The 15,075-nt window shown below is 32.8% G+C and overlaps 1 protein-coding gene across 1 annotated transcript in view; it reads right to left on the bottom strand.

Moving 5' to 3' along the window:
- USP25 (ubiquitin specific peptidase 25) overlaps window positions 1-15,075 on the bottom strand; it is a 148,667-nt gene that overhangs the window by 18,074 nt on the left and 115,518 nt on the right. The window contains exon 19 of the mRNA XM_017859822.1: window positions 10,582-10,677. Within this exon, the coding sequence (XP_017715311.1) occupies window positions 10,582-10,677 (96 nt within the window). The remainder of the gene's footprint in view (window positions 1-10,581; window positions 10,678-15,075) is intronic.

The raw sequence follows: 15,075 nt of genomic DNA, 5'->3' as shown, positions 1-15,075 counted from the left end.
AAATTATATTATAAAACCATATTCTAAATTTATAACTTATTGACTTCATTTTTTATATAAATGCTCTCTCTCTCTCTCTATATATATATATGAAGATATCAAATATATAAATATTTATATTCTGGAGGCAGTTAAATCTAATGGGAAACTGATGAAATTAAAATTCAAAAAGCTAGATACGTCATTTATAATTAATTGTGACATAGAATAAGGCACATAATCTTCTAAGTCTGACTGCTCTTATCTCTAAAATAAAGTTGGTTAAGAGAGTTTATGTGTATTTTAAAATGCCTATGGGCTATTTTTAAAAAACTGACAGTGCTAAGAAATGAAGAAAACTTACTTCAAATTCCAGAGGACTGAAATACTATGGGCCATATTCTTTGACCACACTGTAATACAAATAGGAATTATAAACAGAGCTATCTTCCAAGCTAAACACTTAGAAAATTTAAAATATGGCTCTAAATTATTCTTGAGCCAAACAAATAAAAAACTGTACTAATATGGGAATCTCAGATATCAAAATCTATTGGGCTGTTAGTCAAAAAAACTTCCAGGCCAGTCATGGTGGTTCACGCCTGTAATCCCAGCACTTTGGGGGGCCAAGGTGGGCAGATCATCTGAGGTCAGGAGTTCGAGACCAGCCTGGACAACATAGTGAAACCCTGTCTCTACTAAAAAATAGAAAAAATTAGCCGGTGTGGTGGTGGGCACCTGTAATCCCAGCTACTTGGGAGGCTGAGGCAGGAGAACTGCTTGAACCTGGGAGGCAGAGGTTGTGGTGAGCCGAGATCATGCCATTGCACTCCAGCCTGGGCAACAGTGCGAGACTCCGTCTCAAACAAACAAACAAAATTAGCTGGGCATGGTGGCAGGCGCCTGCAATCCCAGCTGCTTGGGAGGCTGAGGCAGGAGAATCACTTGAACCTGGGAGGCAGAGGTTGCAGGGAGCCGACACTACGCCACTGCAGGCTAGCCTAGGCGACAGAGTGAGACTCTCTCTCTCTCTCTAAATATATATATCTCCAGTTTGAATATAGTTGGAAGGAAGACCAAAGAGGGGAAGAAAACTCACTGGCAGAAATAAGAAAGGTGATAATACAGAAAAAAAATGTTTCAAAATTTCTTGAAGAATAACACATATAACTTTGTTGATAAACTACAGTATCCTAACAGATAATAATCTAGAAAAATATAAACTACCAGAACTGCTTTCAGAGGCAGAAAAACTGAAGAGACTCTGTAAAACTTAAAAGTTTGCTCGAGAAATCTGGTAACACGAAAGAAATCAAGCCCACATTGTTTTAGAGTTGGGCTGTTAGGTCAAATCTTCAAGGACCAGATAATTTCTGTGATACCTAAATTGCCACAGGGCCTGAAAAATAAGAGGAAGCCTCCTTAATGGTTATACAAGGCTGGTATAATTTGTATCCCCAAAATTGACAAATACAAAGCAAGAAACTATAGATCAATTTTGTCTATGTACCCAGATGCCAACACCCATACTCACTTTTGGTAAACCAACAGTGTGGTGTACAAAAAATATATATAACAAAAAATGTTTACAATAATTTTTTTAAAGGTAGATCAAAGTTAAGACCTTAAGTATTAAGAATTAAGGAGTTTATAAGTATTAAGAATTAAGGAGAAATCTGTTCAGCATCTCAATAGATGTATTATAAAATTTCTAAATTTCAATACCAATCAGTTTAGTGGGAAACCCTTATCTAGTAATTTGAGAGCATTTTAAAATTCATAAAGTGGAACCAAAACTACACATTGTACATAATAAAACACTGGAGACATACTCATTAAAATCAGAAACTAGACAAGGAGCCTACTACCATTATTTCAGTATTGAGAATATGATAAAAATTTCTGATCACCACAATAAAACCAGAAATGAAACAAGAAATAAAGATATAGAAAATAATTATCGGGAGACAGCTTACTGAAATAATCAAGAAAATAAAATGCAAAAACCATTAGAAAACAAAGAGTTCAATAAAGTTAACTAAATACCACATAAGCATGTAAAATTAATCAGTTATCCCATCACCGACCCTTTCAATAACCTGGTTAAAAAAAAAAGAAAGTGGAAGTAAATGACCCTATTTAAAAAGGCAAAAAAAATTATCTAGGAATAAATTAAACAAAAGGATATAAGACCATTATGAAATAAAATTGTAAAGCCTTACTGAAGAACACAACAAAAGACAAGAAAAGGCATATCATGTTCCTTTTGGGCAAGACTCAAAATAGTAAAAAAAAAAAAAAAAAAAAAAAAAAAAATTATCTATTTCATGTTAAATTAACACAAAATATAATTCTAAAAGGATTTGGAAAGGAAGTAGCAATTGCTTTTAAAATCATCATAAGAAAATGAGACTTTCCAAACTGGTTTATAAAAGAACAAAAATTACTAAGCATTCTTCTAACAAAATGTGAAAGTGTATTACAAATGATCTATAATAAGATCATTTGTATTCAGTGTATTGTCCAAAAACAGAAAATTAGATCAGTGGAATACAGAGACCCAGTCAGAGCTACTTAGTACATGATTAAGTATAAATCCCTGATAAGGGATTTAGTATATATATGATTTAGTGTATGTGTCAAGTCAGCGTGAAAAGTATGCATTAGTCAATATTTTATGTTTAGACTATCTGAATATTTTTCTATTCAGAGAAAACTAAAATCTTCTATCTAGTAATCAAAACAAAAGTATTATAAAACCATGAAAGCAGAATTAAAATTTTGCATAATTTTAAAAGTGATCACAGGCCCAAATCTATTTTTAAAAAGTTGCTATATTTTGTAAGATCTAAGAAATTATGTATAGTAAGACACAAAAAATAAATTTAGAAGACAAATTATAAACCACAAAATATAATTTGCAAATTACAGATGAATCAATTGTCTTAGAAGATCAAATGTTCATTTAACTAAAAAAAAACCTCAATGTAATAAACATATAAAGACGAATGACAGTCAACATAAATACCAATTGCCAAAATACTTATGAAAAAAAAACTGACCCTCACAAAGATCAAAGAAATATATTTTAAAAAATGGGATTACACTTTTAATGTCTTCTTTTAGACAAGTATCAATAGTAGAACAAATTGATGTAACTATATGTAGGCAATTTGACAATATTAGTATTTAAAATCTGCAAGCACTTTGACTTGTCAACTCTGTTATGTTCATGTAAGTGTTCAATAATATATGCACAAAAATGTTCACAATATTGAAAATTACTCAAATATTCAGCAACAACAATGCTAATAAGTTTAGTAAGAATAGGTAACAACTTGGGTGTTCTTTATGTGACAGACACTGCCTGATGAGTTCCATGTGAATTATCTCATTTAACTCTCAAGATAACTCCTCATACAAGTGAATAAACTGGTTCTGATAATTTAATAAATTGCCTGAGGTCACACAATTATTAAATAATAATGCTAGGATTTAAACCTAGGACTTAACCATAGAGACCTTGCTGGTAACAGTTAGTAGGAGACAGAGCTTCTAAATTAGAGTATGAATAAGTTATCAGTGTGCTGACATATTGCTCCCATCAGCCTCTATGGTAGGTGGAAACGTACTAACTTTCTTCAAATTTGTTGTAACATGCATACCCTATTCTAGGAGAACATTTAAATAAATTTTGATACACTCTAGGAAACAAAGGAAAAATACTGAGATAAATCTACAAATCCTGATATGAATAATTACATATATACGAAAAAGAAACTCAAGAGCAAGAAGCAAATAGAAAGAGTATACTTCTACTTTTATTTATATTATAAATATAGGATGAATGTCTGAATCAAAGTCAGTCTCATCTATCTCTCTAGGATATACAAGGAACAATCAATAGATGCTCACTGTGGAGTGAGAATTAGGAAGTGAGAGAAAAACATTTACATTCTACATTTTGGATTATGTATTACTAGTTTACACGTCACTTTTTCTAGGAAGCCCTCTAGGTACTAGCTCTGTTTTCTCATTTTATGTTCTTTTTCCACATTAAACTGGTTCTTTATCATACTAATTAATAACTCTAATTAATGTTTCTTTCCCTAGCAGAAAATGAGGTTCATTAAGGTAGGAACTCAGTCCATCATTATCCCAGCTATACCCACTGGATTTAGGACAATGCCCTGCATATAAACAGGTAATACCTTTTTAGTATGTCCATCAAGAGAAGGATAGAAAAAAATTATAGTCATAAAACAAAATACTATGAGAGGGAAGAAATGACAACTGTATAACATGGATGAAGCTCCAAACACACAGCTGAGTAAAAGCAGCCAGACCAAAAAGGACCTAGAGTAAAAGATGCCAAGTGTATAAAGGTCAACAAGAAAGCTAATGTATATTGTTAAAAGTCCAGATAATGGCTACTTTTGGGTATGGACAGACTGTAGTGATGGGAAGGAGGAAAAAGGGTACTTCTGGAGTACTCCTGATGTTCTACCTGTTGGCTTAGTTGGTGGTCACATGGGTAAACACACATTGTGATAACCCACTGAGTCCGAAGTACAAGTCTGAGGGCCTAAAGGCAGGATGTGTAACTGACTTGAAAGATGAGGCACCTAAAACTCAGGCTACAAATGTACATAACCAAGAGGAAAAGAGTCTTCTTTGGCTAAGCATGGAAACACTGGACCACTGACTTGAATTTAACAAGATGCACGCAGAAGTATTTTTTGCATTAACGATTTAGGCCTGCGTATACTTTTAGGGAACACAATTTCATTCATACTATGTTGACAAATATTTCTTCTCCTTCATATTCCTTAAAAGGCCATGTAAATAAGGAAAGTATCATTCAAAAAACAATTCACTGAGTTGTACTTTTCAGCATGTTTTATATTCTAATAAACATTTTTATATCTATTGAATAAACAAAGTGATTAAGAGACATTTCAAAAGTAAAAAAGGGTGATAAAGTTATGTCAAGTGGGGACCATTATTATGAAGCAATGAAACAACTATTGAGAAAAAATTTTCATAATACAAAAGTATTACTTCAATAAACCCTAAGGGTACTCTAATAGATACTGACAAAATATTTACAAAAAAAGAAATGTTAATGTCTTTTAAAATAAATGAAAAAAAGCTACACTAATCCTGTAATTCTAATTATAATATGACCCTCCCACCTCTACACATACATACAAGCAACCAGTACTTTGGAAATATTCTGTTTTTATCTTCTGGCTTTTATTTTTGCTTATCATAGTAACTTTGTATTGCTTTCTTCTGAATTTCATTTTTACACAACAGAATCTTCTCTCCGTAAACCACTGTTACTTGGGGATTTTCTACAGTAGAAACTAGTCTTAACCAATAAAGTTAACTTGAGAGAAGGACTCAAGTTAGTGTAGTATAGCCCAGTCTCATCCTCTTGCTCTTTTTTTCCCCCAGATCTGCTTTGCCTATTAACTTTTCATACTGCATTCTTATAGGGCAGACTCTCATGTGGGAGGGCCTGTGGCTGAAAGAGTTCCTGTGACTGGTTGGTAACTTCCTAATTCGGAGGTTAAACTTTAGCAAGTCTACTTACTCAGACCTGTTTCATATAACAAGGCTGATAGTGGCATCGCCATTTTGATCACTAGCAAACATTTAGAGTATTAAAAAGTTGGTCTAATCATAATACATAAGGAAATCCATATTCAGAAGTACCTAAACGGCACAGAGTTAAAAGCTTTCTTTCATAGCCAAAAGCTAATGTAAAATAAACCTGACCAAGATTTTTTCAGGATGTGGCAGGACACAAGAGGTATTAAAAAAAAAAAAAAAAAAAAACACAACCGGGCGTGGTGCCTCACGCCTGTAATCTCAGCACTTTGGGAGGCCGAGGAAGGCGGATCACAAGGTCAGGAGTTTGAGGCAAGCCTGGCCAATGTGGTGACACCAGTCTCTACTAGAAACACAAAAATTAGCTGGGTGTGGTGGCAGGCTTCTATAGTCCCAGCTACTCGGGAGGCTGAGGCAGGAGAATTGCTTGAATCTGGGAGTCGGAGGTTGCAGTGAGCCGAGATCACACCACTGCACTCCAGCCTGGGCGACAGAGCGAGACTTCACCTCAAACAAAACAAAACAAGACAAAACAAACAAACACACAAAAAACCTCTTCCCTCAATTTATAACACACTAAGCACAAAAAAGAACAAAAATTTAAAAATACTTTATCTAATTGAGGGGAACCGGAAGACAAAAGAAGCCACCATGTTAGATTCTGTGGTGTGTACATATTTTATGAATTAATACTGAATGTTGATGATGATCAGAATCAATAAAAAAAAGGTAGAATATTTAAACATGCCAATAACTGTGGAATGAACAAAAAATGTGTTAAAAGATCTACCCCGCAAGAAGGCCCTAGGCTCATATGATCCTACGAGTGAGTTCTAACTTACAGAACAGATCATTCCTATGCTAACACATTGAAGTATTAAAAAAACAGGAAAGCTCTTAAATTCATTTGTCAAAGCTAACATAACCCTAATTGCAAACTTGATAAAGACAGCACAAAAAAGAAAAACATACACCAAATTCATTTAATACAGAACGCAGAAAGCCCAAATAAAATGCTAATGAGTTAAATAGTAAGCATTTGAATTTACAAAATAAAAATTTACTAAGAAAAGCATTTTAAATAAATAGTGGGAAAATTTCTATAACTCTGGGTTAGAGTAGATCTTTTAATATGGCAAAAAAAAAAAAAAAAAAAAAAAAAAATCCAAACAATAGGAAAAGGAACATACTATTTTAAAACCTGTTTAAGAAAAAAGGTACTCTAAATTAATTCAAATAGAAAGGGCAGACTGGGAGAAAATATAGGACACATGTCCATAAAGAGGGTAAGATATAAGAAATGAGAGTACATCTATACCATAGAATACTGTGTGTGTGTACACGTGTGAGTGTGTGTACACGTGTGTGTGTATGCAGACAGCTAGTAAAGATAATGTGATATTGTCTAAACTTTAAGAAACCCCACAATAGATTTCTGAGTCATATAAGTTACAAAATATTATGAACAGTAAAATCTACATTAAAAAAATTTTAAGTCTCTGTATATGTGCATTGTTATAAACAAAAAGAAAAAAACAAGATACACAGCACTAAGAATGGTTACAATAGGGCAGTGGCAGAGACTGTCATTGTTAGTTTTATTTTAGACACCCCTATAGTACTGAATACAACTGCATTTTTTATATATTACTTTCATTTTTTATATGAAAAAATTTTTAGGGTGACATATTATCAGCTGGAGTTGTCCAAATGCTTGTACCTTTACCAAAAACATGCATTAATTAGAAACAACTTGATGTATGTTTCCATAGGGTTATACACATATATATTACACAATCACAGGTAAAAATGTACGAAAGCTTCAGAAATTTTATAAACATATACACACACTAAAGAGATAAAAAGGTAGAAAGAGGGTTTTGTGATAGTAATTATTAGGTTAAGCCAAATGAAACTGTTAATTTTGTTACTCCAAAATGGTACTGACAATTTCTAACAAATAAGTTTAAAAAATTACATTAGCAAATAAAAGTCCTTGACACAGACATGGCACACTCATTTTCTCATTTTCATCTCCTACTATATGTGGACCAGAACTGGACACATAAGACAAGTTTCGTGATAATACTAACAATAATAACAGCTAAATTCCGAGCATTTACTATCAACCAGATACTACTTTAAAAGCATAACATTGATAGAATTTATTTAAAGCTCACAATGACTCAATAAAATAAATAGTTATTTAACACCTTGGGAAACTGAGATACAAAGATTGAATACTTTGCCCAAAATCAAACCTACAAAGCAGTTGGCCAAGGCAGTATGGCTGCTAATATCAACCTATAAACTACTTCCTTCCTAATGTACATTACAGCTATTCTTGTGTTTTTCCAGCAGAAAAAAAAAAAAAAAAAAAAAAAAAAAGCAGGAAAGGGAGTACCAGGATAGTAAGGAGAATGGTTAGTGAAATAGAAATACTGTAGTAATTATTTTTAACATCTGACAGAGAGCACAAGTTTATGTTATGAGTAAAACATCAAACTCGACTCAAAAATCTCCAAAGCTACTTGAAAACTTTGACCTCAGATTGACTGAAGTTTATTAACTACAGTATTTATTGAGATTATGCACAGAGTTGCAATATAACATAACTTACTTAAGAAAATACTCTGTCCCTCTTTCACAAACTTGATTCTTGCCCATACTTTCTTGCTTTACTATCAAAATCATAGAGCAAACCAAAAAAGAAAAATATATGAAATACAGAAAATACACAAAGGAATAGATGCAAAGGGAATCACCAGCATGATGGTGAAAGGAGATCTCAGGTTACTAGTTATGCATCAGGAGAAAAGAAAAACCAATAGAGATTAGGGCAGGTCATAAAGCTCCAGAATAGATGTCCTAAGAAGATAAAATTGATAAAGGCAGAATGAGAGGAGATTTAAACAAGCAGTGGACAGCTTTAAACTAAATCAGCAATGCACATAAACAATGAAGCAAATCAAAAAACAAAAAAACTACGTTTAAGGAAAACGAAAGTTGAGGGAAAAATGGAAAGTAGTAATATTTATAATACAGTTTAATCATATATAGCATACATAGTAATACTACAAATGCAGAATTCTGATATAATCAAAATTATAAGATTTTACACGTGTGTGTGTGTATGGGGGATGGGAGCTGTGTCTCTCAGTGTATGTATGTGAAGCAGGTAAAGAAAGAGAGCTCATCATTCATATTCCATAGAAGCAAATTCAACAGGTAATGTGTAACTGTGAATAAAAAACCCAAGCATTCTATTTAAAGATATGAATTAATGCCAAACAGATTAAATAACTGAAAGTCATTATCCACTGGGGGCTTAGTAACTGTTGCAATATACACAGTTAGGTGATTCTTTATATGCAGATATTAATTTAATAAAATGAGATTTCCAATTCAACATAAAAGACCCAACCTGGTCAGAAATGACAATGGCACTGTAAATCATAAATAACTTTTCCACAAGAAATAAAAACTTTAGAGGACATATATTGTGTTTTTTTAAGAAAAGAAAAGGTAGACTATCTGGGCATAAGAATGAATTTCTAATTGTAAAAATTAAGAAGTCAGTAAGAAAACAAGAAACTATAAAAAATGTATTAAAACAGGAAAGTATAAAAAATGTACTTTTCTTCTTTTTTTAGAAGTGGATTTTCAACCTTTCTTACGGGATCATAATAGGCTGATCAACTTCTCCTGGGACCAGTTTGCTTAGAACTTTCCCAGTTTAGCACTTTAAATCCTGTAGTCCAGGAAACCCCTCAGTCCTGGGCATATCAGGAGAGTTAGTTACCTTAATCCTAACAAATCCAAAATGCTTATTGATATGTCTACTACTGTGTACAAGGCTTTTGTTTTGCACTGTATACTGAAAGAAACAGTGAAAAAAGAACCAGTTTTGAAAGATCAAGTTGGATNTCTTACGGGATCATAATAGGCTGATCAACTTCTCCTGGGACCAGTTTGCTTAGAACTTTCCCAGTTTAGCACTTTAAATCCTGTAGTCCAGGAAACCCCTCAGTCCTGGGCATATCAGGAGAGTTAGTTACCTTAATCCTAACAAATCCAAAAATGCTTATTGATATGTCTACTACTGTGTACAAGGCTTTTGTTTTGCACTGTATACTGAAAGAAACAGTGAAAAAAGAACCAGTTTTTGAAAGATCAAGTTGGATGATGCCAAAATACAGAAAATGAAAATTTAAAATTTTAATATCAAAAGAAATGCATAGTTTACCGTAGCAAATTGCATCTCAAAAAAACTGCTTTTAAAACCACTAAGAAGGGTTTGAAAAGAGTGAAAAGAAAACTTGAAGATTTTGGTCAACATAAATAAAATGACAGAACATACGTGGTATTTTCATCTTTCAAATCTGTAAAAGCAAAAAAATTGTAATCAAAACATTGTAAAGCTCTGATATTAGAGGGAAAAAGATGTGGGTAAATCATGGACTAGTGTTCAGCTTGATGTTCTCGCATGTCTTGAACTGACTAGGTTATCAAAAATTAATTATGGGGAAACATAAAACAATATAATTAAATCATTTTATAAACACAAAAAGCAATTTAGTACCTAATGATAATAAAATTAAAGAATATTATGATATTGACCAATAATATGAACAATGAAGATAAAATGAACTATTACCAAAGGCAATTTACTCAGTTCTTATTATTGTTCATTAATGTCCTCATTCCCTTCAAATAAAAAACACAACTCAAATTTCTGCCAACAAATCAAAAGGACACTATTAGAGTGACTCAAATAAAAAGATTTTTTTTTTTGAATTACCTGGATTAAGAGAAAAAGAATCAGTGTTAGGTTAATAAATAAATAAAAGAAAACCCTAGGACATCTGGTGGCCATAGGAAAAGAGAAATTATACAGAAAACCAAACTGAATTCAAAGAAATAAAATATTTTAAGAAGTTTAATTTTGAAAAAGAAAATAAATGAAAAGGAAAATGTTCATTGTACCTTAAAGAACCCTGCTTCAGGGCCACACCTGTCATACACATTCCTGGATTTACCTATCGCCATGATAATACCTTGCATGTTCGGTGTCATCATGATCTGCCACAGAAGATAGTTAACATTAAAAAAAAGTTTTTAAACTAAAATAATGTATTTACATGCAAGCTGAAACTCCTTTGTTTTCCATATTTATAAATCAAATGTTGCATTTTTAAGACCAAATTTAATCCAATACACATGTAAGCACCTTTTAAGCTCATCCATACAGGGCACAGCTGGCTCATATGGTGCCTTTGTGCAAACTGCAAAAAGGCATCCTCTCTGAATTGGAGAATTTGAAAAAGGCACCCTGCTTTTAGACAAACAAATTTTAAAATGTGCTATCATCTGAGTGAACTATTTAGAAAAAGCAACATCCTTTTTTATCAATTAAAAAAGGTACCTCTTCCTCAAGCCTCAGAGAGCTCAGCATGAACTCAATTTGCTTCCCACTTCTGCCCCTTGTCTAGTCATTCTTGCAGACTGTACAACCTGCACATCCCTGAGCAGCAGCCCTGTATCCACAACTCATTTTTAAAAGTTCCAATGCACATGCACTGTTAAACTGTCACTGCAATAAATTTTAAAAAACAATGACAAAAGACACAGCTCTGTCAATAGCATAAGCACTTGCACAAAAGATCGTGTTAAATGATTAATCACAAATTCAACTTTTTTAAACAAGAGAAGGCACATCCTAAAACAAGTACTTAACTGCTTGATCAATAAATTGATAGGTTTATTAAAAACATGCCAGGTTCCGTAATTTTCAAGAGCTAGCATGTTTATTAACTGGAACAACGTAGAGCCATTAAGTACTAAATACTTAAGCATTTTTTTTGTTTTCATAATAGATTATTTTTAGCTGTTTACATTTTAAAATAACTGCAAAGTGAAATTACTCAAGGCCCTATGAAGCTATCTTATAGCGATCAACAGACTGCATCCATTACCTCTGATTCACTGAACCTATTACTCATTGTATTTACTTTGGATTATACACTGAGAATTGCAATATATCTAACATCTGCTTGAGAAAACTCTCTGACCAGTTTATCTCACAAATCTGCTTATCCTCGTTATGCCTGTGATTTCTTACACTGGTACAGTAATACGTCTTTATGACACTTCTGACTTTGGTGATTAACTCTAGCACGACAGTAACACTGGAGTAAGTCAGAAAAAAAGTTACGTGAAAAAAACTAATATAAATGCAATTTTATCCAAACCCATAAAACTAGAATCCAACAAGCGTTTTACCAAATCACACCCCTCCCCACTTCCCAGTAGTTATGGCCTTCTCTGTGTTCCTGTTCAAAAACAGCTTTAGTGGCCGTTCCTCAAAAAGAGTAATATTAAGAGTCTCAAGAGAAAAGTGGAAAAGGGGAGAAAATAATCTGAAAGAATAAGACAATAGATCATTTTCATCTGGATTCCAAAGAACTAAATCATGAGAAACAAAAATGCCTCCATACTGTTGGAAAACTAAGTAAATGAGAATTAACAGTGAAGAGATAAGAATAAAGATGGAGGTCCTATTAACAGCAGGCACTCAGTAATGCTGATGAGTTATTCACTCACAGTCACACGGAGAGGCTGTAGTAGCAAAAATATCAATTATCCATCCTGCAATCATGCTGTGGGATTTTCTGGCAGGAGGTAGTGGGCAAAGTATTATAGTAAGTAATTCCAGTAAAACAGGAATGGAATATAAAAAATTGTTTTTAAATCCAAAAAAATTTCATACTAATTAAACAAATCTTATTGTAATCTGCGAACCGGAAAGTAAACTGGTACTATTTCTGCATAAAAGAATTAACTCCAGAAATAGAAAATTCTTTTGACAATTCCATACGTTTTCTACTTAAATTTTCATTTGAAATTCAAAGTTCTGTTAATAATTGGTAAAGTAATTTTGGACTATGAGGGGGCAAAGCTGTATGTTATGTAGCAATAGACATTAAGTATGAGGGTGCAGGCATGCCCAAACTATTTGTATTAAATAGCAAAAGTTATGTAGCAATGGTGCAGAGGGCTGTAAAAGGTACCTCGTCATCATACCCCCCCTCCTTTGATTCAATCATAAATTTCCCTACATGAGGGATCGCCACCTCTACAACTCGCTGATTAGAAAGTGGTTGGCTTGTAGTATTTTCAGGTTTCTGCAGAAGGAAATCATTAATATAAACATTAGAAAAGAAAACAGTGGAGAACAATGGCATCCTTGCACAACTGTGCAACCTGCACACCCCTAAGCAGCAGCCCCGTATCCATATGACTTATTTTCAGAAGTTCCAATCCACATGCACTATTAAACTGTTTAAGCGTATACTCTTAAATCTTTTAAAAATATCTGCATTTACTTGGTAGGTATCAAATGAAACCACTTAAAACTGAACATCAGAAGCAAATGCATTCATCAAGTAGTAACACAAAATCTAGTTTTCCCTTTACATCCTCAAACTGAGTATTACCAATATCATAACATTTAGAACTTTTAAGTACTTAAGATAAAAAATAGTGGAGTTGTATTTCTATCATTGTCTATATAGCTGACAATTTTTTAAAAGTCTAATAGCTCCCAAAACCTTTCTTGATATCTCAACCAAAATAAGATATGACCTCCTCTAAACTCATCAGAATTTGTTGGGTTTTTTTCTCTTATATAATTTTATCCTTCTATTCTTTTTGGTAATTAATTGTGTATCCAGTTAATACCCATATTCTATTTTGTTTAACTTATTATATACAGCCTATGAGACTACAGTATATTTATATCGTAAGTGTTCCACAAACACTTGCTGAAAATAAGAAAAAGCTGTTGGAAGCTGATACCCATTTTAACAATTCAATCAGATTTATTCCTTTTTTTCTTTTATTGTTAATAAATTCTATGCATTTCAGTAATCTCCACTAATACAGAAGTCAGTGTAAAATTCAGAAAATTTCATTCAAAACTTTATGACACTAATAGGATTCATTCAAAATAACATACAGATTTTTACATATTTATTTATCTTATTCAACATATTTATAACTAGCATATCCACTATTTACCTATTAAAAAAGCCAAAAGTACTGAAGGTGCTTGAAAGCAACTTAAGTAACTGAATTGCCTAAGTTTTCATAAACAAAGATAAACTTTTGTTTTGATATTACAAAAAACATTTTCATAACAGCAATTAAAAGGTTTTATTTCCATTAGAAATATAGGTAAATTTTAGTAATGTGAACATTTTCTTGCTTCCTGGAAGCATATATAGAAAAGGAGTTTAATTGAACAATAAAACAAAACCAATAGCTGCAACTGGTACTGCCCCTTTTAAAATAAACGCTATTTTTGGCATGGCATGGTAGCTTATACCTATAATCCCAGCATTTTGTTTGGGAGGCCAAGCTGAGCCTATTACTGTAGGTCAGTAGTTGGAGACCAGCCTAGCCAACATGGCGAAATCCGTTGCTACTAAATATACAAAGATTAGCCAGGCATGGTGGCATATGCTTGTAATTCCAGCTACTTGGGAAGCTGAGGCATGAGAATTGCTTGAACCTGGGAGGCGGAGGTTGCAGTGAGCTGAGACTGCACCACTGCACTCCAGCCTGGGTTACAGAGTAAGACCCTGTCTCAAAAAAAAATACATATATACACACATATATATATGTCTCCTTAATTTATCAAAATTCACAACTTTTCAATGGGAAATGATCAGCCTAAACAGGTATGATGATTATGAGAGAGAATATGCAGCCAAGCCAACACCTGGTATGTAACAGCTGTTCTCTAAAATGACAACTATTATGAGTCATTATACTATTTTGTTGTGCTACTTTAAATTGCTTATACTTGAATAATTTTAACCTAATACTACTATCACACACATTCTACAGAGATGTGCTTGGTCCATGACATTTAATTAAGGATTTTTAATCTTTCTAGCATATAAGAGAAGAACTGTGGTAGGTCTCTGTATACAAGAGCGAAATATAAACAGGTAAATTCAGAAATCTGTTTGGAGTTTGTGGTGATGATTTCTCACTAGCAAACCAATCCAAAACAATTCTATCTTAGGAAAAGAAAATACAAATTTAAGGCAAATGGTTATTACTTAGAATATTAATCCTTACAAAACAGATTCCCTTTGGGGGAAAAATATTGCACTTAGGGAATATAAATGTTTTATAAACCTTTTCAGTTACTATTGAAGTTTCAACAGCAAAATGCTGATTAAATACATGGGTAAAAGCTGAAAAGGGGAAGAAACTTTGCCACATATAATAATCCTGTAGTATCATTCATCAAATCTAGATATCCCAAAGTACCATAAAAATTTTTCATGTAAAGAATTTAAGGGCTCACTAAAGTAAAAGACATGCTTCTTATCTTTTTCTATTATTTTCAGGTCTTATATGAATACATTAACAAAGGCTAAACTTGAAAAGAGTTAAAATAAGTTTCTC

Source organism: Rhinopithecus bieti, unplaced genomic scaffold (genome assembly GCF_001698545.2).
Source record: "Rhinopithecus bieti isolate Rb0 unplaced genomic scaffold, ASM169854v2 scaffold_51042, whole genome shotgun sequence".
Taxonomy (NCBI): Eukaryota; Metazoa; Chordata; class Mammalia; order Primates; family Cercopithecidae; genus Rhinopithecus; species Rhinopithecus bieti.
This window is presented reverse-complemented; position numbering and strand designations above follow the sequence as displayed.